The sequence below is a fragment of the Electrona antarctica genome (genome assembly GCF_951216825.1).
Source record: "Electrona antarctica genome assembly, chromosome: 15".
NCBI lineage: Eukaryota > Metazoa > Chordata > Actinopteri > Myctophiformes > Myctophidae > Electrona > Electrona antarctica.
This window is the reverse complement of record NC_136796.1, coordinates 31,005,364-31,032,756: the sequence shown is the minus strand read 5'-3', so window position 1 is coordinate 31,032,756 and position 27,393 is coordinate 31,005,364. Positions and strand designations below refer to the sequence as shown.

General features: G+C 45.1%; 1 protein-coding gene across 1 annotated transcript in view; it reads left to right on the top strand.

Moving 5' to 3' along the window:
* Positions 1 to 27,393, top strand: part of csmd2 (CUB and Sushi multiple domains 2) — a gene marked incomplete at its 3' end in the record, with an annotated part of 248,131 nt that overhangs the window by 197,238 nt on the left and 23,500 nt on the right. Inside the window, exons 50-58 of the mRNA XM_079522057.1 lie at positions 924 to 1,097; positions 3,413 to 3,595; positions 6,807 to 6,983; positions 15,413 to 15,592; positions 17,101 to 17,274; positions 18,181 to 18,354; positions 21,500 to 21,573; positions 22,851 to 22,962; positions 23,969 to 24,148. Coding sequence (XP_079378183.1) covers positions 924 to 1,097; positions 3,413 to 3,595; positions 6,807 to 6,983; positions 15,413 to 15,592; positions 17,101 to 17,274; positions 18,181 to 18,354; positions 21,500 to 21,573; positions 22,851 to 22,962; positions 23,969 to 24,148 — 1,428 coding nt within the window. The remainder of the gene's footprint in view (positions 1 to 923; positions 1,098 to 3,412; positions 3,596 to 6,806; positions 6,984 to 15,412; positions 15,593 to 17,100; positions 17,275 to 18,180; positions 18,355 to 21,499; positions 21,574 to 22,850; positions 22,963 to 23,968; positions 24,149 to 27,393) is intronic.

Below are 27,393 nucleotides of genomic sequence, written 5' to 3'. Positions count from 1 at the left end.
TCACAATTGTTACCTAAAACTGCACCGATCTGCGTGAAACGTTGCATGCACACTCCCTAGAGGCCAAGGACAAACCTTTGACCTGCATTTTCCGCATCTGCCTTTTATAGCGCCACCAGGAGGCCGACTTTTGTAAAACACATTTTTTTATATTACTCCTCCAGATTCTGTCCAAAAATCTCACAAATCGTTACACAGTATCTCTATGGTCATGTGCTCAAGTCGGATCTGTCCCATATTTCATATTCCATCCTAATTGGCTATAATTGGCTTTCACAGTTTGCAAGATTGCCCCGTTTTGAACAAAAGCCTCAAATCATGAACGCAGCATGCAATTTACGTGAAATCTTTCACACATTTTCTTACTAGGCTGAGGAATATATCCCACCCTTTTCACATTGGCCTGTTATAGCGCCACCAACAGGTTAATTTTGGCAAAACACATTTTTGGAACAAAATGCCTCAAATCATCCAATTGCCATCAAAGGCGTATGAAGAAATGGCACCCTTTTCACATTGGCCTATTATAGCGCCACCAGGAGGCCACAACCTGACCTGCCCTGGTGGAGACCTGTGCCCCGAGGGGCACTTTTTCTAGTTAATACTTTGGCTCATGGGTTCAATATTTCTAAAAACCCAAAGATATACACTTCACCACTTTCACTCGTCAAGTACTCAAAATATGTGCAACCTCACAACGTGTTGAAATGTGAGCTTGTGTGAACTCGCGCAACACTCTTAGAGAAGCGTAGAAGTAGGATATTCATTTTGCGGGGGAAAAACATACATTTGAAGTATGGTGATAAAAGGCTTCTACTCGATAGTATCATAGTGACAATATATTAATATTGCCATTTGCTTTTTAACTCCCCCACCCTCCCTCCCCCCTTCTCTCTCTGCCTCCTTTGCCCCTTGCTGGACAGTGGTGCTCTGCGACCGGCCCAGCGTTCCGCCCTACGCCCAGATTTCCGGCGACCGCCGGACGGTGGGGTCGGTCATCCGCTTCAGCTGCATCGGCCAGCGCGTCGTCGTCGGGAACACCACACGCATGTGCCAGCTGGACGGCCAGTGGAGCGGCTCGCTGCCGCACTGCTCCGGTACGTATGGGACACACCGATCCGAGAATGACATTCCCAATAACCCCCATTTTATGATTTCATTATATTTTCTTTTGCCGACCGTAATTCTCTCGATCAAACCAGATGCCTGAAGAAGGTATTTGACCGAAACGTTAAATAAAGTGTTCGTATTGCAAGTGCAGACAGTGTGCAGGCGTTAAAAAGTGTGTTCGGGTCTCCGAGGGGCCTGTACTAGACTCTCCACCCCCCCCCCCCCTTTTCCCCTTTACACTGTTGTGACAAGTGAGCTTGTAGATCTGCTATGTTCCGTGTGTGTGTGGTTCATGAGATTAACTGCCCCTGCCTCGAATATTTGATTAATCCACAGTGTAAAAATGGCCTCCGAGTCGCACGGATGCTCTTGTAAGGGTGGGTTTTTTAGTAGAGCGGAGAGGAGAGCTGAGAAATGGACTTGGGAACAGAGCGCGCGTGTCGGCACCGCAGGCCTCAAGGGCAAAGCCCTCTGTCCTCCATAAAGCCGATTTAACCTGTTGAGACCCGAGACCAGATGCTACAAATGTCTTCTCAATCCTGACAGTTTTCTGAAAAAAGAAACCTGTGTTAATATATCAGTGTTGCTCAAACTCTTTCATGTCAAGGACCTCCAAAATTATATATATATGTAATTGGTCACCGACCTGCATCGAAAAGTATTTTGTTCCTGCAGGACCCCCCAGAAGCAAAGATTTGACTTAAAAACGTTTGCTGTGAAAGAATATATATTCGACGATTTGCACAATTTTTCCAAAAATAGCAGATCTGCACGCTTGTAGCACGACACTGCCGCGCTACGAGCTTGCAGATCTGCTATTCTTCAACAGCTAAAGTATATAAAATTAACTAACTTAATAAAAGTATATAGTTAAAATCTATAGTGCACATAGATGCGTTCCAGGTCTTAGTGGATTAATCTGCTCATATTAGACTGAGGAGCATGCAGGCACGCCCACGTGGCACGGGCCCCTGGCTGTAAAGTGCCATAAAGACATCTGCCCACGTTCCCTCCTCTTCCTACAGCACGCTGTAAAGCGCCTCGGGGTGCTCCTGCACCCACACATGCACTTCGGGACCCCCAAGGGCATCCACACCCTCACGCAGCTATGTACACATTTACTGTGTGTGTGTGTGTGTGTGTGTGTGTGTGTGTGTGTGTGTGTGTGTGTGTGTGTGTGCGTGTGCGCGCACAGACTTGCCACATGCATGCACACAGGAACACACACAGTCACTCGCTGAATCACACACACATTGAATAACTCACACACAGACACAAAGTCACACACACACACACACACACACACACACACACACACACACATAAACAAGTCAATAATAAAAATGCATCCTCCTGGCAGGTTAATGTCACAATTCATGACATTCATATATCCTGGAGATTGCTGGCTTTGTCTCAACGGACAATAAAAAGCTGCCTCTTTGTCCAGATTCCCTGACTTTCTGAGCTAAAACTCTAGTAAAGCTACATTGAGCGGATGCACGTATTGTAAAACCAGCGGGGAGGGGGGGGGGGGGCAGTAACTAGTCTACACAGCAGCCCTAAATGTTTTGCGATTGTTTTAAAATGCCCGGCGGGCGAGTCAAAGCCACAGTGCGAAACACACCAACGACCCAGTAAAAGGAAAATTACGTCCTCTCACACATGGTCAGCAAATTAACATAATGATGAAACATAATGTATTTGGGTCACAGTCAGTCAGTCAGTCACTCCTGGGGGATCAGAGAGGGCAATTAGATTCTTTTATCAGCTGGCAGTGGGAATCTTTCCAAACATCATTATGTCAGTGTGGAAATTGTGTCTCTTAATAATATGTGCCATGCGGACATTTCTTGTTAACCATTTAAGCCCATTATACCTCACCATACAATGAATATAGCGGGAATAGCTGATCTACATTGTGAGCTTATAGATCTGCTTTTTTTCAAAAGACTGTTCATGCTTTTGATAACTTGAAATGGGACATTCTGCACAATGAGTACTGTCCACTTTTGGTACTTCAAATGCATTTTGATGCCAATATTTTTTGTACTTTTACTCAAGTAATTTTTTAATTATTTGTAGCCGAGTACTTCTCCATCGCAGTATTGCTATACCTTTATTTAAGAACAATGTGTGTGTGAGTCCTTTTTTTCCACCATTGTGTTTTCCTTTTTGTTGTTTTGAATGTTACGTTATCTATGCCGCTGCATTGTCCGAAGGTAGCCAAAGAAAAATAAGTGTCACTCTTATGTACAGTACCTGATACACAAGATGTAACAAAGTGCAACCTGTGCCCTTGCAGGGGAGTCGGCGGGGCTTTGCGGCGACCCGGGCGTCCCTGTGCACGGCATCCGTCTGGGGGAAGACTTCACGGTGGAGAGCCTAGTGCGCTTCAGCTGCGAACCCGGCTACACCCTGAGGGGCTCCTCGGAGAGGAAGTGTCTGGCCAACGGGACGTGGGAGGGCAAACAGCCAGAGTGCCAGGGTAAGACATAGACGCACGCACACACTCCATATATGGGCATAAAAGGGACACAGACATAATAACTGGGTGGGGCATGCATTTACAACTTGCAGCCTTCCAAGTAGGCCAGTGCCCAACGGGCACCGCTCTGGTTTATTTTAATGTTGGACCTGGACCCATGAAATTGGCTCAGAGATCCGATAGGCTTTATATGCACATAACGCCATTTTGGAAATCACTCTTCAGTGTTACCGATGGCGATGGTACTAATTAAGGCTTTGTTCCATTCAGTGTACAGATCTCGAACCGGCCTGTGGTCGAGAACCACTGAAAGAAAAAATGGTGTAACGCAGAAACCTGTGGCCTGCAGAATGATGTTACCGTGTGTCGCTGTTTGATGACGTTGCGTAGAGTGGTCCTAATGGGCAAAAGAGGTGGCTGAAATGTGCCTGAATAATGTGTTTTATATTAACTGTACAATATGTGAAGACATAATAAGCCTAGAACCTTGGCAGAGTTCTTATGAATTGTCCGTGGAAGTGTGGACGCAAGTGGAGTGCTGGTAAGCTCGGCCCTAGCAACCAGACACCATGTCGACCATATTCTGATTCTGGTAGTGGGATAGTTCATTAAAAAGGAAAAAAAAAACATAAATCACACACACCATGATGCCTTGAATTCATTGAGACTTTTTTTGTTTGTTCTTTTGTTTTGTCGCATTCCTAAGTCAATAATGTGATGACCGGTGGGGGAGACTCAATTGAGACTCTTAAAGTCTCCTATCCTAGACTTGTTTTACATCACCATTACATCACCTAATCATAGCAACATGAGTTAGACTTTAATATATTAGCGCCCCTCACTTCACCCGGGTGTGATTTCTATTGTATATTTCTCCTTCCTTTGTGCTTTGACAATAATTGACGCCGGTCAATTATTGTCTTAGGAATGTGACTAAACCCCCCAAACATCTCCATGAATACAAGGCTTCATGGGGCGAGTAATCGGTACTATCGTGCAGATGAATTGGTCGATCATGTTGGAGTATGGCTCTTCAAATTAACATTTTTCGAAAGGACCCATTCCTTTTCAAAATGAATGCAGTTAGATCCATACTGTATTTTAGCCTGCACCTTTCCTCCACTCTGATGCAACTCGCCAGGAAGAAACACAATTATTTATCTCCCTTATTTGACTGGAATAATCTGACCCTAGGTCAGAGCAATCATCATGCAAGTTACACGGCGCTATATGCATTTCTCTCCTGGTCGGTGCTGGTCACGGAGGTCTCCTCGGATCCACTGTATTCCATAATGATGAACAGAGCCAGGACCCACTGGTATATAGAATGAAATATAGACTTAATAAAACATTGAACCGACCCCGTACATGTCTCGGGTGTTATCATCGTATCACCTCATCTGCACTACAGGCAAAGAGCGAGCGAATGACGACGATATTGCGCCGGCCATTCATTGCGTTGCGACGTAGCCTAAACCGCTCAAATTGCATTAGGACAAATGTAATTTGTAGTCATATAGTAGTGTGGCGTACGCGGCCATACGAAACCTCGCTCAAATAGAGACTCGGTACGTCAGGACAGTCTCATTGAAAAACGAGTAGGCCTATTTTAATGAGATTTCATCGTTCGCTCACTCGCATCGCTGCCAGTGCGGATGGGGTGTTAAAGACCTCTGATGCAGTATATATTGTGTATATAGTGCACACATATGAGTGTGTTCCTCACTCAAATTAGCATTTCCTTCTACTTTATTTTCTACTCATGTCCGCGTTTCACCTATAATCGCCTCTTCTCCCCACAACCCAATTATTCCATTCATGCACGGCTCCACCACCGCCCAGCTGGCAGAGCAACAATACCATAGAGAAGAGAGAGGGAGATGGAACAGGGGATAAAGCAAAGGTGGAGAGAGTGAGTTAGAGAAAGGAAAGACACAATGAAGAAGACAGCTGATCAGCAGCTTATTTACAGTGCTTTGTCTTCCTTTTTTCCCTTTTTTTTTGGTGCAAAGGCCTCATTGTATTGAAGGAATTATTATTGTTGGGCTCAAGGAATCACATTCTTCAGAGGCTAAAGGGTGCTTGCAAAGCTTAGAAACTTGATGGAAAAGTGGTGAAGAAATCATGTCTTGGACATGGATATGACAAACTGGCTAAATAGCGCCCCCTATAAGATGTCTACTCAGGGTTTCACCAACTGTAGAAGTGATAGGCATCATGTTCAGACATGTTCAGCACGCACACGCCTGTGTGCGTGCGTGCGTGCGTGCGTGCGTGCGTGCGAGAGAGAGAAACTGTTCAGTGGCTAAGGCACCAAAGAATGACATGCACACATGCGTGTGTGTGTGTGTGTGTGTGTGTGTGTGTGTGTGTGTGTGTGTGTGTGTGTGTGTGTGTGTGTGTGTGTGTGTGTGTGTGTGTGTGTGTGTGTGTGTGTGTGTGTGTGTGTGTGTGTGTGTGTGTGTGTGTGTGTGTGTGTGTGTGTGTGTGTGTGTGCCTGTCTTCATCCCTCTCTGCAATCTTATCTCTCTCATCCTTATCCCCCCCCCCCTCCCCCCCCCCCCCTGGTTTGTGGTGGCATGGCTGCCGGTGTGACTCGCCCACCTGTGCTCATGTTGGCACAGACTTCAAGGGCCAGACCACATCTGGTCATTACGGAGGATAGGAGGAAACCGTGTATGTGTGTTGAGGGCTCGGGGACAAGCTGGAGACTGTAATGAACAGGGTCACATCAAACCAGCCTTGGGACACACAGTGAAGGAATGAACTGAGGAAAGGAAAGTTCCTGCTGGACGATAAAGTGACGGAGTATCAGAATAACATTGGTCAAATAGAGAGGGTTCCGCTAGGCTTCAAATTACATACTGTATATACAGTATACCTATGATGCACTCCTTCCAGAACCCAACTTCTGCACTTGCCATCAGTGTCAATTCACTTAATTAAAGCAATTGTCCTGTTCTACAGCAACCAACTAGTCTCTCGAGCTGCTAAGTCGTAGTTACGCAGTTACGCACACCCACAGCCCCACAGCCACACACACACACCCACAGCCACACACACACAGCCACAGCCACACACACAGCCGCACGCACACATGCACCAGATTCACTTCTTGCCACAAGATGGCAGATATTAAACTCTCTCTCTCTCTGTCTCTCTCTCTCTCTGTCTCTCTCTCTCTCTCTGTGTTTCTCCACGTCTTTTGCAGTGGTTTCCTGTGGAAACCCAGGAACTCCACGCAACGCCCAGATCCTGAACCACGACGGCCTGTCATTTTCCCGTTCCATCACATACTCGTGCAGGGAGGGCTACTACTCCACTGGCCTGCTCACACGCCACTGTACCGTCAACGGAACCTGGACCGGCAACATGCCCGAGTGCTCAGGTCAGTCTGGCTGTCAGAGGCAGTCCATTTATCTCACTTCTGTTCACCCATGGACTGTATATTGACCACATGGAAGATGCTGCCGTGTTGCACTTACTCCCTTAGTTTCCCTTGACCTACTTGTCCCCATGCAATGTCTCTCTTCTCTTCTCTTCTCTTCTCTTCTCTTCTCTTCTCTTCTCTTCTCTTCTCTTCTCTTCTCTTCTCTTCTCTTCTCTTCTCTTCTCTTCTCTTCTCCTCTCCTCTCCTCTCCTCTCCTCTCCTCTCCTCTCCTCTCCTCTCCTCTCAGGATTGTCGTCGATACTGGCTTGTCAATATTACCGCCTGTAGTCCATTAGACTCCTTGCTGAATAGCTGGTATCCGGTGACCTTTTGCAAGTTTCACGTTCATGTCAAACGTAATAGACACAGCCATTCAACAAAGGAACATAAGTTCATGTCAAAAGAATAACAACCATGAGCGTCTGCTGATCTGACTGCTGAGCACAGCAGAGGTGGCAACTTAGCCGAAGATTTAGACTCTTGTAGATGTATTTTATCGATTCTGACATTTTCAATCTACGAGAGTCTAAGTGTTCTTTCCCCTGAGGGGGCGGGGGTGGGGGGGTGGGGGGGGGGATGTTCGAGAGGCCTAGTTTGCAGTTTGCTTGCAATGTATTAGTACTTTCTACTTTTCAATAAAGAATTGTTTTAGTCGAATGGCCGACCGCCATTTCTCCCCTCCTCGATTACTTCCTGTTTACGCGGGGTGTGGTTCCGGAAGCGCCTGCTCACTGCCGCCATTGGGAACTTCCAACAAAATTGGCCACTTGCGGGGCTAAAACTCTTCTTTTGAAAACTACAGACTAATACATTGCAAACGCACTGCGTAGGCCTCTCTAACATTTCGGGCATCAGGGTAAGCACCTTGTGTTTTGCATTACATGTTCAGAGCTCTGCGGAGGCACCCCCTCAGGGGAATGAACACTTTGAAAATGTCAGAATCGATAAAATACATCTACGAGAGTCTAACTCTTAGGCTAGTGGCAACTATTGACTGGCTTGTGCGAGTTCATCCCAACGTATCAAAACATTTGGGCAGAAAGACAAACTAAATCCACCATCATGAATAAAAGGACGTCTGTCTTATCATTCATGACCTTCTTTCTCCAGAAATGAGTGCTTTCCATAGACTATAAAGAAATAAGACTACTGTATGCTTGTGAAGTGCCTGCAAGTTGCACTTGCTCTCCCTCTGTCTCTCACTCCGCTCTCTTGTGCACGCACGCATGCACGCACGCACGCACGCACGCACGCACGCACGCACGCACGCACGCACGCACGCACGCACGCACGCACGCACGCACGCACGCACGCACACACACACTTCCCGATACTATACACATATCTCTTTGTTCCTCTCTTTTGTATGCATGCTGTCCAGAACAACTATCAAAACTGATTACATTTGGGGATTGCTTGTGAATAGGAACAAGGCTTGGGAGGATCCTCATAAGAAAAAGTTTCTCGCAGTGTGCTAATGGATAATTCTTTTCGGTTTGCAAAGAAAATGTAGAGAGAGAGAGAGAGAGAGAGAGAGAGAGAGGGGGAGAGAGGGAGAGGGAGAGGGAGGGAGAGAGAGAGAGAGAGAGAGGTGTGGTTGTGGTGTTTTCTTCAGTATTAGGTGAGTGAGTCATGCCAGGGTCTGTGCAGGGAGCGCAGGCCTGACTGACAGCCCTTCATCATTATCACACAATGGGCACACAGCTGCCGCGGCAGACAGCCATGAGACCCTGTAGCAAATAGAGGTCATGTGCAGCCATGCTGGCTCAAAGAGACCCAGTTTCCTTATGGATGAAATTGAAAGATAGTAAAAGCCTGAGTTACACTTGGTGGCACATCCTGTCAGGCCCCAAACATAGCGGATAATACCCAAGTTGTTGTAGATCAGGCAATAAATCAGCTGACAAGAAAGAGAGGAAGATGTTTGTGAACCACTGGGTTAGAGGGTCCTAGGCTGCAGGTGGTGCAGTGGGAAAACCATACTTATTTTTATATGAACGTCATATAAAAGCAAGTTTATTTAAAAAGTGCATGCCCCATAGACAGAATGTTATGCTGCCCCGAAATAAGATGGCCGCCACGTATAGCGATGTCGCGGGTGAGCCATCTAGTGTATATCTATGAAGGGGAGCACTTGATTGCCTTACAAACACTGGCCGTGCAGGCGTCTAAGCACTGCCCGCGCTCATATGACTGTGAATTTGTGTCTCCGGGCGTCTCCTATTCCCCCGTCTGAGTAAGTGTGGTTTGCTCGGTCGGAGACACTCCGCTATACGAAAAATGTTTGTCTACTACCTGTTTTCAATGACGAAAACTAACCTGAATGAAAACTAAGCTATGATGACTAAAACCAAGACTAAATATGTGGACAATTTAATCAACAAAATATATAAACTAGTCCCTTCCTATAAATATTAGGAAGGGACTAGTGGGCAACATGAAAGTAAAAGACGCAAGTCATTTTACACTTGCTGAAAATAGCAGAGCTACAGTACAATCTCACAACGTTGTCAGCTTGTGGAAGTGTAAAATGAGCCATTATGACACCATCAAGGCATGCCAAAATACATTTTAGTTGACTAAAGGTGGCCTTACACTAGCCGATTTTTTTCAATCTGAAATCTGATAGCACCACACACTACAGGATAATCAGAGCGGGGCAGAGCAAATATCAAACATTCTTGATGTTGATCGGGCCGATCCCGATCGCGCTTTGAGCGGTCGTGCACCCCCCGAGCGTCAAAAATGCCTGATTATCGGCTAGTGTAAGGCCACCTTAAATCAACTGTAGATTTAAGGAGTGGACGCACTGCTAAAAAAATTCAAAACGCAGCAGTGTGCAGGGACCTCAAGTCGACCAAAATCTTATATTTAGTCGACTAAAACTAGTCTACTCCGGAACCTTCTGAGGATTTTGCCCAGAGTTTAGTCGTTGTCAGGCACTACTTGTATGCTCCTTCATTGTACATGTCCTGTCCTGCCCCAGATCCGAGTCCTATTGCTGAAGATGGCGATTCAGGCTGTGTTGTTGTTGCTGAGTCACCTAGGGAGAGCTGCCTGTGTGTGTGACTGTGTGACTGTGTGTCTGTGTGTCTGCGTGTGTGCGTGCGTGCACGCCTGCGCACGTTCTCATCCGTAGGCTGGACAGTTTGCAATGCCAGAGGGAAAGTGAGCAATGGGAAGACAAAATTGCTTGGTGTGAATTGGAGACCCATAACACCAAAGGGAGTAAAGGACATGCCTCATCAACAGCCTTCCCCAAAACTCTAAACCTCGGGGAGTTCACCTTAAAGGACTTTGCACGTTCGGTCAGGCTATATTGGGAATCACAGCCCAGAGTTGCCTTTATCGAGACTCAGGTTCTTTTTGTTTGTTGTTGAGTCGTTACATTTTGGTGTAGACACATTGGCGTGAGACACAAATTGAAAAATGTCCAGGGCACTGCAGTGCATGTTTTCCCCGCGTGCGTGTGTTGGGTATTTTAGGGACTTAATTGCCATGTGCCCACGAAGAAGGAGGGTGCATTAGGGGGGGTGTTGTTTGCATGTCAGCAGTGTGCTGCAATTTTGAAGTCATCCAGAACTAGTGTTTTCACCGTCTGCTGCCCTCCTGTTTGAAGCATCGTCTCCACGTCTGTAGAGAGGAACGCACTTATCTGTCAACGCTTTCACTTTGTATGAATTTGTTCATGTTAAAGATGTGATGAAGATGTGATGAAGATGACACCTTCCCTAATGATTATATCTGGTTTCGGTATTTATTTATGGTGTATTGTCTCTATTATTAATGTTATTGTAGCAGTCAATTTATATTGGGGGTCGGGAGGGGGCGGGGCGGGGGTCCCGAGACATTGCCAAAGCATTCCCGGGGGTCCCCGGTCAAAAACGTTGAGAACCCCTAATAGACCCCCAGGTGTGGTTATAGTATTAAAAAATGTCTTCCCTGTGTTTGGATTCTTCCTGAAAGCTGAAAGCCTTTGAGTCAAAAGGCCCAATCGAAATAACACCACTTTAGTGACATCATAACCCTAACCCCTCCCACATTATCGTATACAACAACATACAACAGCTGTGGGCTAGGCTTACATTCAGGTGGGTGGTGCTAAGGTGAAAACCAGGTGAACTGGTGGGTGTGACCACATAAAACATAATATTAACACTTTCTGTACACTTTTTTGAAAAAAAGTCTTCCTCCTAGTATAATCGTGATCATGTTTTAGGGAGAGGGTAGTCTCGCGTTAACAGACAACTATGCCACAATCTCCGAATGCTATATAGAGTCTGGGACTATAGCCCCCATGAGCTGAGTAACGGAAGCTGCCATTTCCGTTCACGAAAATATCTTTTTTTATTTCCTTTTCTGCTAAGCAACAAGCTATAGCCTTAGATGTTTTCTAATTATATTAGGATAAATATGCGCGACTGTAAAGATGAAACGGAAGTGGCGAGGAGGCTCCACTTCCGCTGTGTCCGGATACTCATGAGACCTTTTCCGTTGGCCCACACGGTACGGAGTGTTTGGAAATCGCGGAGGCACAGTCTGGTAACGCGAGACTAGGGAGAGGGGGACATAGGCACTCCATCTTTAAAGGCTTGTATGGACACAACTGTTGTGTGCCTAGCCCTAGACAGAGACTATAGGAGGTTATAATATTTGCATATACTGGAGGAGCTTCGACTACACTGTGGAAGTTACTGTACCGCTACGGCACACTGCTCTTAACACAATCTATGCCAAACTCGAAAACCATCTCGAGTTTAGGTATTAAACCCTCCTGTGCCAATCACGAGAACACGAGAAATTAACACAAGAGTATTAATCCAGAATTAATGCGCTTACATTTTACCGCTATAGTCGCTTCCTGCATGGTCGCTTCCCCCATCGCTATAGGCAACGTTGTGACGTCATTGAAATCCCTAAATTCCGTGCACATGCATGCACGCGTGATCTTAGCAGCGTTGTTCACAGAAATTGAGGTGATATGAGGTGAGGGACGATGTTAGGAGCTCAATAAAAAAGTATCGTGGCCTCCCGGTTAGCATATTAGCGTTTCGGAGGCTAGAGAACGGGACGCACGATGGCACGAAAATGGTCGATTACTACTTTCGGTTCACGGAGCCGGTTCACGGTTCTTCGCTGCCTTTTTCGTGCATTCTGTTGGCACTGCCACCAGAGTGCTGGAGTCAACGGTGGCATGGATTTGTTAAATGTAATGAAAAGCAATGATTTGATTGGTCTTGATTGAATCCGCCTGCAACACACCCACTGACAGTATATATTCGCTTAATCAACTTCCACTTTATTTGTCCCTGAAGGGCAATCGGTTTTGCAGCATTAAGTACAACATAAAAGGCAAGCAAACAGGAAACCACATTAGTACGAGTAGCACAGACTCAGCAGCACTGCTTCAATGAACAAGCAAAGCATCATCATCAGAACAGCAATAACTAAACTAACAATACAATGATAACTAACCTGTCCCCCTACATACAGTATGACCAGCGTAGCATTACAATAATAACTAGAACTGGACTCTGTCGAGTGCCTACCTGTCGACCACTACGAACTTTCAAATCTCAGCCTCTCTGAAAAACATTTAAATTAAATACTAAAGTCGGGTTATAACTGGCTGTCAATGGTGACGTAATTATGATATGTTTCAATATTGGTTGGGTAACAGGTAACGTATGTATGTACGTATACATGTATGTATGTAAGTTGTAAGTTGAAAGTACTATACTGTGGTCGGCTGGCTTTTTTATGCGAGTATGCTTGGTAGGTACAGTATATACTGATGTTGATGGTGACGTAATTAAGATATGTTTCAATGTCGGGTTATAACTGGCTGTCGATGGTAACGTAATTAGGATATGTTTCAGTGTCGGGTGAATTAAAGGTAATGTCTGTATGTATACATGTATGTATTCTGAAAGCTATCTTTATTACGTCACAAAAAGCCAGTCAAAGCCATCAAAAGCCAGTTATAGCCCGGCATTGATACATATCTTAATTACGTCACCATCAATACCTACCAAGCATACACGTGCATTCGTACCAGCACAACCACAATACTTGCGCGCTCTGCTTGCGCAAATAAAATAAAATACATCAATAGAAATCGTCCAGCGGCAACAACATTATAACCAGAAATCAGCATGATGGGTGAGCTAGCTTTTGGGGGCCCTAATTGGCTCGCAGGGGTCCTTCGGGGAAACTGGGCCGTGTGGTACTGGGTTTGAGGCCCTGACATGGGCTCCTGGGGACATTTATTGTAAGCAGCCCAGGGGCCCTCGTGGGGGTTGAGATGGGCATATCTGACATCGGTCGGGCTCTAGTGGAATTTGCCCGCTTCACCACCAGACTGTCATACAGAACAGGCAGGCAGTGTTGATTTTGACACCACATTTTAGTTTTAGTCATAGTCTCTTGAATAGTTTTCATTTAGTTTTAGTCACCTGGTGTTACAACATATTCACCTCTATCCATACATACAAGGATCCTTCACAAAATATCCATTTTCATGTATAATATCCACTTCAACCAGTACTTGTAGAATTTCTCTATACATATCCTGACGGAGAAAGTACGTTTCTCCATTTCGTATATGTTCTTTACAATGGCTGTCCACTCTCCTCTCGCAGGTGGCTTAGTTGCCACTTAGTTTTTGTCAGTGAAAAAAGGTAGTCGACAAACATGTTTTTGTCATATTGTAGTATTGGTCGACGAAATCAATTCAGACAAGCCACTCTCTGCTCTCACCTATGATGATCCAACCCACTTCACCACTCTGCCACAGCTACTCCGCCTGCCCTTCTCCAGTCTGGAAAATACAAAAAAGAATCCATCACCACACTCCATCAGCCGTTCTGTTGACTGTGCTTCATGCTGGTTCCCTGTTTCCCCAACATAGGACCCTTATTAGAGTATACTCTCCCCAGACTTAGAGCATGTTGCCAAAATCAGGACTTGATACTGGGCTTAGACTCCTGTGCCGTGAGACTTGATTTTGCTTATTAAAAAAACTCTATAGTGTAGTCAAAGAACGAAGCATTTTAATTCTTGCAAATGCAGTAGCTTTTCGCTTTTCTACAACAGTTCCTTGGTCTCCAGTTTATTCTACCAATTAAGAGCACCTTGTTGGAGATTTCCACTCTGGCCAAACAGATGCACTCCTTCCTCTCTCTCTTTTCAACAAAGCAACTTGAAATGTCACAGCACACAGATGATGCATGGAGATGCATGGGCGGGGCTGGAGATAGGAAACCTGTCTCCAAATGTACCCGGTCTCACGCAGACACGGTGAAATAGCACGGAATTGCAAAACCCTCAAAAACGTGCATACAGCATGACACTGAAATCCTCCCCATAGACAATGACAGAGGGGCGCCGTCTCTACCCAACTTGAGCCCCATGAGACACCACTGAGCGGACCTAAAGGGCCGCTGGTAACAGTAGCGCCGACGTAATTGAAGTGTTGGTGGGTTGCTAGGAAGCAGGGATCACGCAGCTTTAGAGATGGTTTTAAGCCATTTACACCATGAGGACGCATCTGTGTCTTATAGCTTGTAACCACTTTAACCATTATTTTAAACTTTAGCTGTTGAGGAAATATATTATATATATTATATATATATATAACTATTTTTGAAAATGTTTGCAAATCTTTGAATATATATTCGTTCACAGCAAACATTTTTACCTCAAATTCTGGGGGGTCTCTGGAACAACATATTTTCAAATGGGGGTCGGCGGCCAATTACATATCATTTTTGGGGTCCTTGACATGAAATAGTTTGAGAACCACTGACACTTTTTCAGAAAACGGTTAGGATTTAGAAGAATTATTTTTGATTTAATGGGTTAAGTATTTTGTTTACTCTTTTGTATTCCACCCTAAGTGCATGCATATTGATTTACCGCCTTAACAAATACAATCAAAAGCTAAGCAAATTAAATCATCAAATAATGTGGCTCAGACATGATGCGCTAGAAAACCGTGTCAACGATGGCGGATTTAATTGGGGCATTTCATTCAGGGAGTGATTTGTGCCATCCGTCGTCTTTTCATCTGCATGCGTCTATTGTGTCGTCGTCGTCCCCCCCAACCCCCCCACACTTAATGTCTAAATGAGAGCTCAGCCCATTCTGTTTACTTTGCTTTGATTCTCTCCTCCCCCCCTCTCTCTCTCTCTCTTTCTGTCTCTCTCTATCACGCACGCACGCACGCACGCACGCACGCACGCACGCACGCACGCACGCACGCACGCACGCACGCACTCACGCACGCACGCACGCACGCACGCACAACAAACACACACACACATGCAAAACACACGTCTAACTAACTCTGACCTCATTCCTCTCCACCTCTCCCCGTCTCTCTGCAGTGATAAACTGCGGCGACCCGGGGGTTCCAGCCAACGGCGTGAGGTTGGGCAGTGACTTCACGTACAACAACAGCGTCAGCTACCAGTGCACGCCGGGCTTCACCATGGACGCCGACCGCGCCTCCACGCTCCTCTGCACCAAGGACCGCACCTGGAACGGCACCAAGCCCCAGTGTAAAGGTACCGACTCGGAGCCTGCGTTGTTTTCGTCGCCTACCTTTTTTCACTGACAAGAACGACATGAAACTAAATGAAAACTAAGCCATGATGACTAAAACTATGACTAAATATACTGTCGATTTTGTCAACGAATAAAAGCTAGACTAAAATGTCAGGAAGGGACTAGTGGACAAGTATAAGTTATATATATATTCAGTATAAGTAATTTTACACTTGATCTACAAGCTCACAACGCGTCGCGTTCAGTGGTTTTCAACCCTTTTCATATCAAGGCCCATTATGTATTGGGCATTTGAGCTGCGGACCACCATTTGATGAAATTAACCCTTTCAGATCCAAAACTTTTTTTTCCTTTTCTGTTGGATAAGATTCTGTATGGTACCATTTGGAGAGATAACAGGCATTTGATAAAAAAAATCATAAAAAGAACAATTCTTCTACATTCTCTAATTGTGTACCAAATGGACCCATAAGGGTCCATTTGGTTTCATTTTCGCAATGAGGCTCTCAAGAGTTAAAGATCAATAAGGGTCCATTTGGTTACCCACTCTCCATCATTTAGCTGGGGACCACCTGGAACCCCCTCAAGGACCAATGGTTGAAAACCACTGTTTTATATCGATTATGATCGATCAGGTCGTGATACTACTGACATTAGCATTGGGCTGCTACTGTAGCTGCTGTTGTCAACAACACTGGGGCGCGGCATCTTGAATTTCTCCTGCACCCGCGCGCTCACTCTGATCTGTTTCTTTCAATCGCCTTTATCTCCAATCCCTTGTCCCATGGGATTTCTGGTCAAAACAAGGTTTATTCCACGGTCTCATAGCCGACACTGTGATCCTTGCAATGAGGCTTTCTCATCACCGATCGCAAGACCGGAAGTGGATGTGACAACACACACAGTAGTAGTAACATTTCTAGCATCCAGTCGAGCGTTTTGGCTCTTCAAAATAAGGTTTGAACTAAGGGGGAAAATCCTGGCCATACGAGGTGAATTAATGAATTAATCCTGGCGGGTAAAGTGTTTAACACAACGCGATGGAGAGCATTACTCTGATTATACTCCTGGAAGTACAGCGAACGAGGGAGGAAGGAACACAAGTTAATTGTGTTCCTTTTAAGGCCACCACGGCATTCTGAATAATTATAATTTCACTCCGCTTCCATATTCTGCTCTGAAGTAACGGTCCTGTTATGTAACCCGCTCGAGAGAAATCAAAGCAGAGAGAGCACCCCCAGCTGAATTAAATAACAACGCAATGTAGGTCTTCTTTTTGTTTTCCGATCAAAGGTAAAGCAATGCCTTATTTATAGCCGCAGGACCGTGTCCCTCGACCCAAAAATAGTCGTAGAACGTTTTTGGGGCGAGGGACAATGCGTCACAAAATGTGACGCGTTTGTGTGAGCTATAGATTGGCTATTTTTGGTGTGGAAATGAGACTCGAGGTCATGTGAGCTCTTGCCGTAACATACGACGCGTTTGTGTTTCTGCGGCGTCCCTCCAGCCATCGTGTGCACGTCTCCGCCCGTCATCCCCAACGGGCAGGTCGTGGGCACCGACTTCACCTGGGGCTCCAGCATCAGCTACGCCTGCAACCAAGGCTACCAGCTCTCCCTTCCCACGGTCCTCACCTGCCAGGGCCCGGGCAACTGGAGCGGAGAGAAGCCCCAGTGCTTCCGTGAGTGCAATTGACTTATTATTCATTTTAGTCCTTGATTAATAATAAACGGTGGTTCATATATAATGCATGTCGTCGCTGTCGGGTGGAAACCTTAAGTACATTCAAAACCGACGTTCCTTTTTTATTATACATTTTTGAAACATTTGGAAATGGTGAACATCTCCAAGCTCAATGCAAGGCATCTGGCATTGATGTTTGTTTTGCTAACACTGAAATTTTGTCGCTCGGATTTAGAAAAATATGAAATCCAACAAGGTTAAAGGTCCCTGCAGACTGTTGCTTTTTTGTGGATATTTTGAGGCGTTTTCCCTGCTGACTTTTCCAAAAAACGCACCAGTCTGCAAGGACGTTTTACTTAGATTGAGTTGGATGTATGATATGAGCATTACAGTGATCATCAGACACATTTAAAGGATATTTCAGTTCAGTTTGCTTGATTCAGTATTTAGATATTTGATATAAATTTTTGCTTCCTATACAGATTCATTGTAATTTCAAATTCTATTTTAACCATGATAGATTCATCGTTTTTTTTAATATATTCTTCTGATATTGTCCTTCTAATACTAAGAGGGGACCGTGGTTTTTCATTTATTTTTAATATAATTTTGTATTCTTTAGTCTCCTCCGAGTTTGAAGTTATAATGGGTTTGTATAGGAAGGGGGCGGGGCATCTAAAATGAATATCAAATATCTAAATACTGAATCGAGCAACTTAAAAACTGTCTGGGATGTTCACATAAGACTGAGTTCTACACTATGAAATCACCAAAAGTTTTTTTTTAAAGTGAAGTATCCCTTTAAATCCCTTTAAATTTGAGATTATTAAAATCATCTCAAATTTCAACTCTCTCTCTCTCTCTCTCTCTGTCTCTCTGTCTCTCTCGTCCCCTCTCTGTGCAGCCGTGTTCTGCGGGGACCCGGGCATCCCGGCGGCGGGGCGACGGGAGGACCGAGGCTTCACGTACCTCTCGTCGGTGTCCTTCTCCTGCTCCCCTCCTCTGGTGCTGGTGGGCTCGTCCCGGAGGTACTGCCAGTACGACGGCAGCTGGAGTGGCACGCAGCCCTCCTGCATAGGTGAGCTCTTTTATCCCATTGACCCATTTACGGTTACCATCCAGCCACTCTACCCCTGAGCCACTGGGCGGCGGTGGCTTAGGGGTAGAGTGGCTGGATGGTAACCGCAAGGTTGCCAGTTCGAACCCGGGCTCCCCCAGAGTTAGTGTCGAAGTGTCCTTGAGCAAGACTCTGAACGCCTAATTGCTCCTGATGTGCAGGTTGGGGCCTTGCATGGTTTCCGCCGCCATCGGTGTATGAATGTGTGTGTGAATGGGTGAATTGATGTACAATCTATGTAAAGCGCCTTGGATAAAGGCGCTATATAAATGCACCATTTACCATTTAGACCTGAGACAGATTGTCTTCTAAATCTGATGTCTATGTCAGTGGTGCTCAAACTATTGCATGTCAAGGAGCCCCAGAATTATAATATTATGTAATTGGCCGCCGACCCCATCTGAAAATATGTTGTTCCAGGGACCGCCCCCCAGAAGCAAAGATTTGAGTTAAAAACGTTTGCTCTGAAATAATATATATTCAAAGGTTTGCACCACATTTTCACGATTTTTCAATAGCTGAAGTATAACATAATCCTGAATGGGTTAAGACCCGAGACCATGGATTCTACAAAATGTCTTCTTAAATCCTGACAGTTTTCTGAAAAAAAAACATTATCAGTAGTGCTCAAACCTTTTCATGAGAAGGACCCCGAAAATTATGTTTTCGGCCGTCGACCTCTATCTGAGAATATTTTGTTCCAGGGACCTCCCCCAGAAGCAAAGATCAAAACGATCGCTGTGAAAGAATATATATTCAAAGATTTTGATTTTTCAAAAAATATCAGATCTTAGCAGATACGAGCTTATTATCTGCTATTTTTCAATAGCTAAAAGGATACATTATTGGTTAAAGTGGTTAAAATATAAGGTGCGTGTCATTTATTTGAGATTACTCCGTTGATGTCGTTGCTTATGACTTTGATTTCCCCTTACAAATGCTGACTATTTCACGGGGATTGTTGAGTGTTCTCAAATTGGCCTCTCGGATAGTTTGCTGCCCCGAGAGAGGCACTGATGAAAGCCATATTAACTCTCCGGTATGGAAAGGACCCGCCAGAGAATGCAGTGTAAGCCCCTGATTTAAGTGACCGAATTGTAATACAAGGCAAGGCAAGTTTATTTCTATAGGACATTTCAGCAACGAGGCAATTTAAAGTGCTTTATGCCATAAACTAGACATGAATCACTTAAACCCTATATACAATTTACAATTTAGGCATTTAGATGCTCTTTATCCAGACTCCAGAGCGACTTGCAAGCAAGGTAAACATCAAATGCAGAGAGACAGTGTAGTGCCTCAGTAAACTATAGGATCACAGGTAAACCAAGAACCTAGCATCAGCCTAAAGCAATAAAGGCTATTATAAAACAAACAACTATCTGTACATTGAAACTATCGAAACTATAAGATACCAGGTAAACAAACCTAGCATCTGTCTACATATGTCTGTCTGTACAGTATATATGTAAATTACATAATTACCTAATTTATATACAGTATCTCATTGACTGCACTCAGGCCAATAAAGAATTGCAAATTGTTTGCTAATCTGACAAGCCCAGGTTATAGGGTTACTATAGTGTTCTAGTGGTTAAGACAATTAAGACTCTGGGCCCTATTTTGCGTGTCTTAAGTACCAGGTCTTATGACTTAACTTAAGACATGGAGGCGTGACCAATGCGATTTGACCACTCATAATCGCGAAACAGCATTGGCCCCGCCTCCAGTTCTTAAGTTAAGTCATAAGACCTGCCTGGTACTAAAGACACGCAAAATAGTGCCCACAGAGCATTAAGCGAGTGCAAAAGAAACCAATATGATAAGACATTTGAATAAAGTACTGTAGGTAGATAGTGGATGGATGCACACATTACACACTTTGAAGGCATGCAGCGTTGAGAATGGAGAGTGAAGTGACGCAGCCAGTAAACCTTGTTATCCCATGTTATGGGAATCTGCAGGATCTGTACATGCTCAGAGGAACAATTCACAAATGAGGCAAGACAAGAATTCAGACTTAGAAGTATGAGCGTTTTTACTCGAGTAAGGAGCCAAACTTACATGATTCATTGCAGTGGAAACCCCGGTTTGACTCCCAGAGCAACAAATGGCCACAGCCTTTTATTGCATTTCCTCCCATTACAGCCAACCCCAAACATCTCTATAGCCTCAAGACATGAGCCTATACTGTAGGTTCAACAAATGGGACAGTCAACAGATGGAAACAAAACACCACGGGTGTGACAGATGAGATAACTACACTTTAGAAAGAAGCCCCCCAAAATACTGCAACCCGCAACTACCAATATTTACTAGCAACTATGCAGAAAAACAAGCCCAACGTCGCTTAGAATATTAGTGGACATGCATGGCGCCACTGCCACTGAGCTACCACTAAAGGTACAACAGCTTACATAAGTTGTAATTGTACCTCGTCTAATGGATCAACATAATGTGGACTGGTGGGGTGATAATGTAATGGAACACATCCTTGGCTGCAGACTTTGGTAATTGATTAAGAGGGTTTGTGTGACTGTGGAGTGATACGGCCTGAGAGCTTGTCATTGTGTTGTAAGCTGCACGGAGCAAGGATACAGACTAGCCACCTCGCATCACAGACGGGCTTACTAATGAATCACTTTGTAGGATTTATGTGTCTATGTGGGTGTGTGTTGCTCTATGTGTGTGTGTGTCTGTGTCCTTGGGTGTGTGGTTTTGTGTGTTTTCCTTGCCTGTTCGGTGTTTGTGTACGTGCGGGAGAGTGTGTGTGCGTGTGTGCACGCGTGCTTACTCGCATACAGTATGCGTATGTGCAGTGTAGCCAGCATTTGTAAATGTATGACCTTCACACTATGCAGCCCCAGGCCTGAGTGCCTGAGTGTGTGTGTGTGTGTGTGTGTGTGTGTGTGTGTGTGTGTGTGTGTGTGTGTGTGTGTGTGTGTGTGTGTGTGTGTGTGTGTGTGTGTGTGTGTGTGTGTGTGTGTGTGTGTGTGTGTGTGTGTGTGTGTGTGTGTGTGTGTGTGTGTGTGTGCGCCATTAAAAAATAATAAACAGTTCACATGATAAGATCGTGTTACAAATTAACACGGTTTTGTTGTTTCAGACCCGAGTCACACCACATGCAGTGACCCCGGCTCTCCCCTGTTTGGGAGTCAGAACAACAGTCAGGGCTTCCAGGTGAGAATAACAGAACATACTTCACTATCCATTTGTAACTCTGAGGGTGAACACATTTGTGAACACATTTTTTACTCTCTCTCGCGGCTAAACAAACACAACAGGATTTTACCGTGTAATTAAGTCTATTACAGGCAATGAATGAATCGTGGCCATACATCTTGCGGAGGAGTTGTCATAGCACTGTGCTGTGCTGACTTGATGACGTATTCAAACTTTGAAAACCCCTAACTTATCCTGCTTCAGGACACGAGTCATTTTCCCTGGGTTTCATTTATAGGCAACAGATTGGTTACTGTGCAAGCATACTTAGTTGACAAAATCATATCAGTAAGCCCCCGTTCGCAAAAAGAACATCCTGTGCTAATGCGGCACATCTGCTCTCATTCAAATCAGAATCCATGTAACACGTTTAGGTGGGACCCAAAATGTTACGCACACAAAAATCAACGCTCTAAAATGCCATGTGATGATGATGCCATGTATACTACTGTGGTACGGCATATAAACTAAGGCTGGTTTGATAACTAGGCCATGTACTGTACATGCATCGCATATGCAATTTATAATGTAGGCATTATAGCAGACACTCTTATCCAGAGTGACACAAAAGATCAGAGAAAATGGCATGACAAACAACAGGGTATCAATCATGGACGGCGGCGGTGGTTCAGGGTTAGAGTGCCTGGATGGTAACCGCAAGGTTGCCAGTTCAAACCCGGGCTCCCCCAGAGTTACTGTCGAAGTGTCCTTGAGCAAGACACTGAACCCCTAATTGCTCCCGATTGCTCTGTAAAGCGCCTTGGATAAAGGCGCTATATAAATGCACCATTTACCATTTACCATTTACCATGGACATATAATGTATAAATATACAATGCAAAGAAGGACAGAAGCTAGTACAGTAGCTAGGATACCAGGTGAAGATCACACCCACGTAGCATCTATCTTAACACCATTCTATCTACAGTTAAAATAACTTGTGGAAAAGAAAACATTCTTAGCATCTGAGGTCAAGCAAACCATATAATGTATGACATATAGTGTATGACATATAGCATACTGTATGTGAAATGTGAACAAGTAACCAACTTGTCTCTCTTTAGTTGTAACTGTGTGTGTGTGTGTGTGTGTGTGTGTGTGTGTGTGTGTGTGTGTGTGTGTGTGTGTGTGTGTGTGTGTGTGTGTGTGTGTGTGTGTGTGTGTGTGTGTGTGTGTGTGTGTGTGTGTGTGTGTGTGTGTGTGCGCGCGCGCGTGTGCACATTTTAACCCTCCAGATCAGCAGCATTATGTTCTTCAACTGTAGGAAGGGTTATTTGCTGCAGGGTTCCATCTCGCGCACCTGCCTGCCCAACCTCACCTGGAGCGGCTTCCAACCAGAGTGCATCGGTCAGTACACACACACACACACACACACACACACACACACACACCCACACACAAAACCTGTCTACATACATAATTATTTCATCCATCCCAACTTAGCACCATCTCTGCATCGTGTCCTTTTGTCTCCATCTATCCATCCATCCTTTGCCCTGTAACTTTCACTGCTGTGCTGTCTCTGGCAACCTGAATGTCCGCCCCACCGTGCGCATGCACGGGGTCAATAAAGGTCCATCTTTCTACCCGTCTATCCATCCAGCCCACCACTGATCAATAAAGGTCCATCTTTCTACCCGTCTATCCATCCAGCCCACCACTGATCAATAAAGGTCCATCTTTCTACCCGTCTATCCATCCAGCCCACCACTGATCAATAAAGGTCCATCTTTCTACCCGTCTATCCATCCAGCCCACCACTGATCAATAAAGGTCCATCTTTCTACCTGTCTATCCATCCAGCCCACCACTGATCAATAAAGGTCCATCTTTCTACCCGTCTATCCATCCAGCCCACCACTGATCAATAAAGGTCCATCTTTCTACCCGTCTATCCATCCAGCCCACCACTGATCAATAAAGGTCCATCTTTCTACCTGTCTATCCATCCAGCCCACCACTGATCAATAAAGGTCCATCTTTCTACCTGTCTATCCATCCAGCCCACCACTGATCAATAAAGGTCCATCTTTCTACCTGTCTATCCATCCAGCCCACCACTGATCAATAAAGGTCCATCTTTCTACCTGTCTATCCATCCAGCCCACCACTGATCAATAAAGGTCCATCTTTCTACCTATCTATCCATCCAGCCCACCACTGATCAATAAAGGTCCATCTTTCTACCTGTCTATCCATCCAGCCCACCACTGATCAATAAAGGTCCATCTTTCTACCTGTCTATCCATCCAGCCCACCACTGATCAATAAAGGTCCATCTTTCTACCTGTCTATCCATCCAGCCCACCACTGATCAATAAAGGTCCATCTTTCTACCTGTCTATCCATCCAGCCCACCACTGCAGCCAACCGGAGCTGCCGGTCCAGGCGGACGTGAGTGCCATCGAGCTGCCGTCCCTGGGCTACACCCTGATCTACACCTGTCAGCCGGGCTTCTACCTGGCGGGGGGGTCCGAGCACAGGACCTGCAGGTCGGACGGGAGCTGGACGGGGAAGCCTCCGCTCTGTGCGGGTAAGACAAGTGGCTGGGAGTGGTTTGAATGTGTGTTTCTGGGGTAAGACAAGTGGTTGGGAGTGGTTTGAATGTGTGTTTCTGGGGTAAGACAAGTGGTTGGGAGTGGTTTGAATGTGTGTTTCTGGGGTAAGACAAGTGGTTGGGAGTGGTTTGAATGTGTGTTTCTGGGGTAAGACAAGTGGTTGGGAGTGGTTTGAATGTGTGTTTCTGGGGTAAGACAAGTGGCTGGGAGTGGTTTGAATGTGTGTTTCTGGGGTAAGACAAGTGGCTGGGAGTGGTTTGAATGTGTGTTTCTGGGGTAAGACAAGTGGTTGGGAGTGGTTTGAATGTGTGTTTCTGGGGTAAGACAAGTGGTTGGGAGTGGTTTGAATGTGTGTTTCTGGGGTAAGACAAGTGGTTGGGAGTGGTTTGAATGTGTGTTTCTGGGGTAAGACAAGTGGTTGGGAGTGGTTTGAATGTGTGTTTCTGGGGTAAGACAAGTGGTTGGGAGTGGTTTGAATGTGTGTTTCTGGGGTAAGACAAGTGGTTGGGAGTGGTTTGAATGTGTGTTTCTGGGGTAAGACAAGTGGTTGGGAGTGGTTTGAATGTGTGTTTCTGGGGTAAGACAAGTGGCTGGGAGTGGTTTGAATGTGTGTTTCTGGGGTCTAAGCAGATGCTTTATACCAGTGGTTCCCCAAATGGGGTCCTTGAGGCAGTTCCAGGGGGTCCCCAGCTAAATGATAGTTTGGAACCAAATGGACCCTTATGGGTCTGTAACTCTGAAAGTGTACACATGGAACCAAATGGACCCATTAGGGTCCATTTGTACACTCTCAGAGTTAAATTAACATTGATTTTACAATATAAATTGGGTCCCATAGATAGAAATGCCATTAAATGGGGGTCCGTAGACTAATGCATGTCAAACTGGGGGTCCTTGAAATTAAAATGGCTGATAATCACTGCTAGAGGCGTAAAAATCTTCTCTCATGATGGTCCCTGGCATATCTTTTCAAATGGGGGGTCCGTGGGCTAATTAGTGTCAATTTGGGGGTCCTTGACATGAAAAAGTTTAGGAACCACTGCTTTATATGCAGTATTATAATGAGTTATGTGACAATCCTATCATATGGCAGTTGTTCTGTTCCTCAAAGCTCAGGTTATGAATGAAGAAAGCCACACTAGTTATGGGTAGCTTCTTCAAACAGTTGTAGGAAAACAAACAAAATGTCTTTACTTAAGTAAAAGTATCAATACTGCACTGTAGAAATACTGTAAAAGTCCGGAATGCAAAATTTTCTTTTTTGCAGATCTAGTTCACATGCGAGCCTGTAGATCTGCTATTTTCAAATGGCCGAAATGTATATATTAAATTTATATAGGGTTAATGTGGTTAATGTAGACTATGTTTTGTAGTAATGTGTGTATAGGTTGTGCATAGGAGTAGAGGTAAAAAAAAGAAATGCCTCATAATTGTACTTAAGTAGCCTACAGTACTTGCACCGCTTTTCAACGCATATTTAATTTAAATAATGTGTTTAGGTTATTTATTTATTTAACATGAGTCATACATACACAACAGAATGTGTTGGACCAGAGTTGGCAATGCACTGGAACACATTTGCATCTGCAGTCCCTGGGTTAAGAGCCATGTAATACAATATACTGTTCAAAAGTTAAAAATGCAAATACATTAGCAGACGCACACAGATGCGCTTTAGTTTTCAACAATATCTTTTTATTATGCAACTAATGCGAACAGCTGGTGGCTCATCCCAGCTCTGTTGCATACATAGAATTCTAAACTCAAAGCTGCACGCGCACACACACACACACACACACACACACACACACACACACACACACACACAATGAACGTGCATACTTAACTTTTTTTTAATTTTTTTTAATTAGTATTATTTTTAGGCGGAAGTCAAGAGTATAAGTGAGCGTAAATTCCCATTCTCATTTCCAGCCAAGCACTTGCCCCATTCTAGGTGCTTCATCACATTATAATGTGCGATTTTCATTAGCAATGTTTATTCAAACCACTGGGTTTTGTATTGTTGGCTGGAGAGTGCTGGCTAATGTTTAGAGATAGGGGGATTGGGCTAATGTTGATGAATGGCTGTGTTAACACTTGCTCATCCTCCGTCACACGCCAGAATGGGACGGCCATCCATCACACAATTAGGCCCACGTTATGCTTAGTCGGGCGTCGGTGTCGTGCGCCGAAAAATAGCCGATCTACAAGCTCACAAGCTTGCGCAAGTGCGCCACTTTGTGAGCTTGTAGATCGTCTGTTTCCGGGCCAGCGACCCAGGCGCGCAACGAGGTATAGCGGGGCATTTACACGGCATGGACACACGCATTTGCGCGCGTGTGTGCCCGTGCACGCGCACACACAACGCAGGCACACGTGCACACACACACACACACATGCACGCTAATGCTCGCACACATACACATGCTCGCACGCACAAGCGTATGAAACATTAACAAGGGCCCCCAGAACCTGATTAGGCCAATGTGTCCCATTGATTAGGTTAGCGAGAAAGCACCTCTTATAAATGTCTGGGCAGTGTTAACAAGGTCTATCAGATAAATAGACTGCCATTAAGTTGCCCTGGGGCGCTGCGTCTCTAAATACATATAGGAGGAATAGAGTGGTAGACGCACAATTATCTGCGGTAGATGAACGCTAATAGCTTAAAGAGAGGAAGGGCTATTCTACACACAACACGTGTGTGTGTGTATGTATGTGCTCCTTGATGGATGCCCGGCTGAGGGGGTTGCTGAAATACGGGAGGCCTGATGGATATGCTGAGGCTGGAGATGGGAGAGAATGCTGGCCTTACTAGCACAGATCTATAGGGTACTAACAGCACCCGAGGAGCAGCGCAAAGGCCTGACAGCTGATAAAACGTTGTGCACGCGCGTGCGTGCGCGTGTGTGTGTGTATGCATGCGTGCGTGCACGCATATACCCGCCCAATGTCTTCAAGTCGAGGTGTCCTTGGGCAAGACACTGCACCCCACACTGCCTCCAATGAGTCAGTCGGTGTGTGAGCTTGCCACCATTAGTGTGTGAATGTGGGAAGTGAGGACGCTGGCATCGACTGTTCGCCGATTCACCTCCCAATGCATGAATGAATGGACCATTGTAAAGTGCTTTGATTTGAGCACTTGGAAAAGCGCTATAAAAATGCCATTCACTATAATACATGCTTATGTGTGTCAGCGGTCGTTATTTGTGCCTGTGTA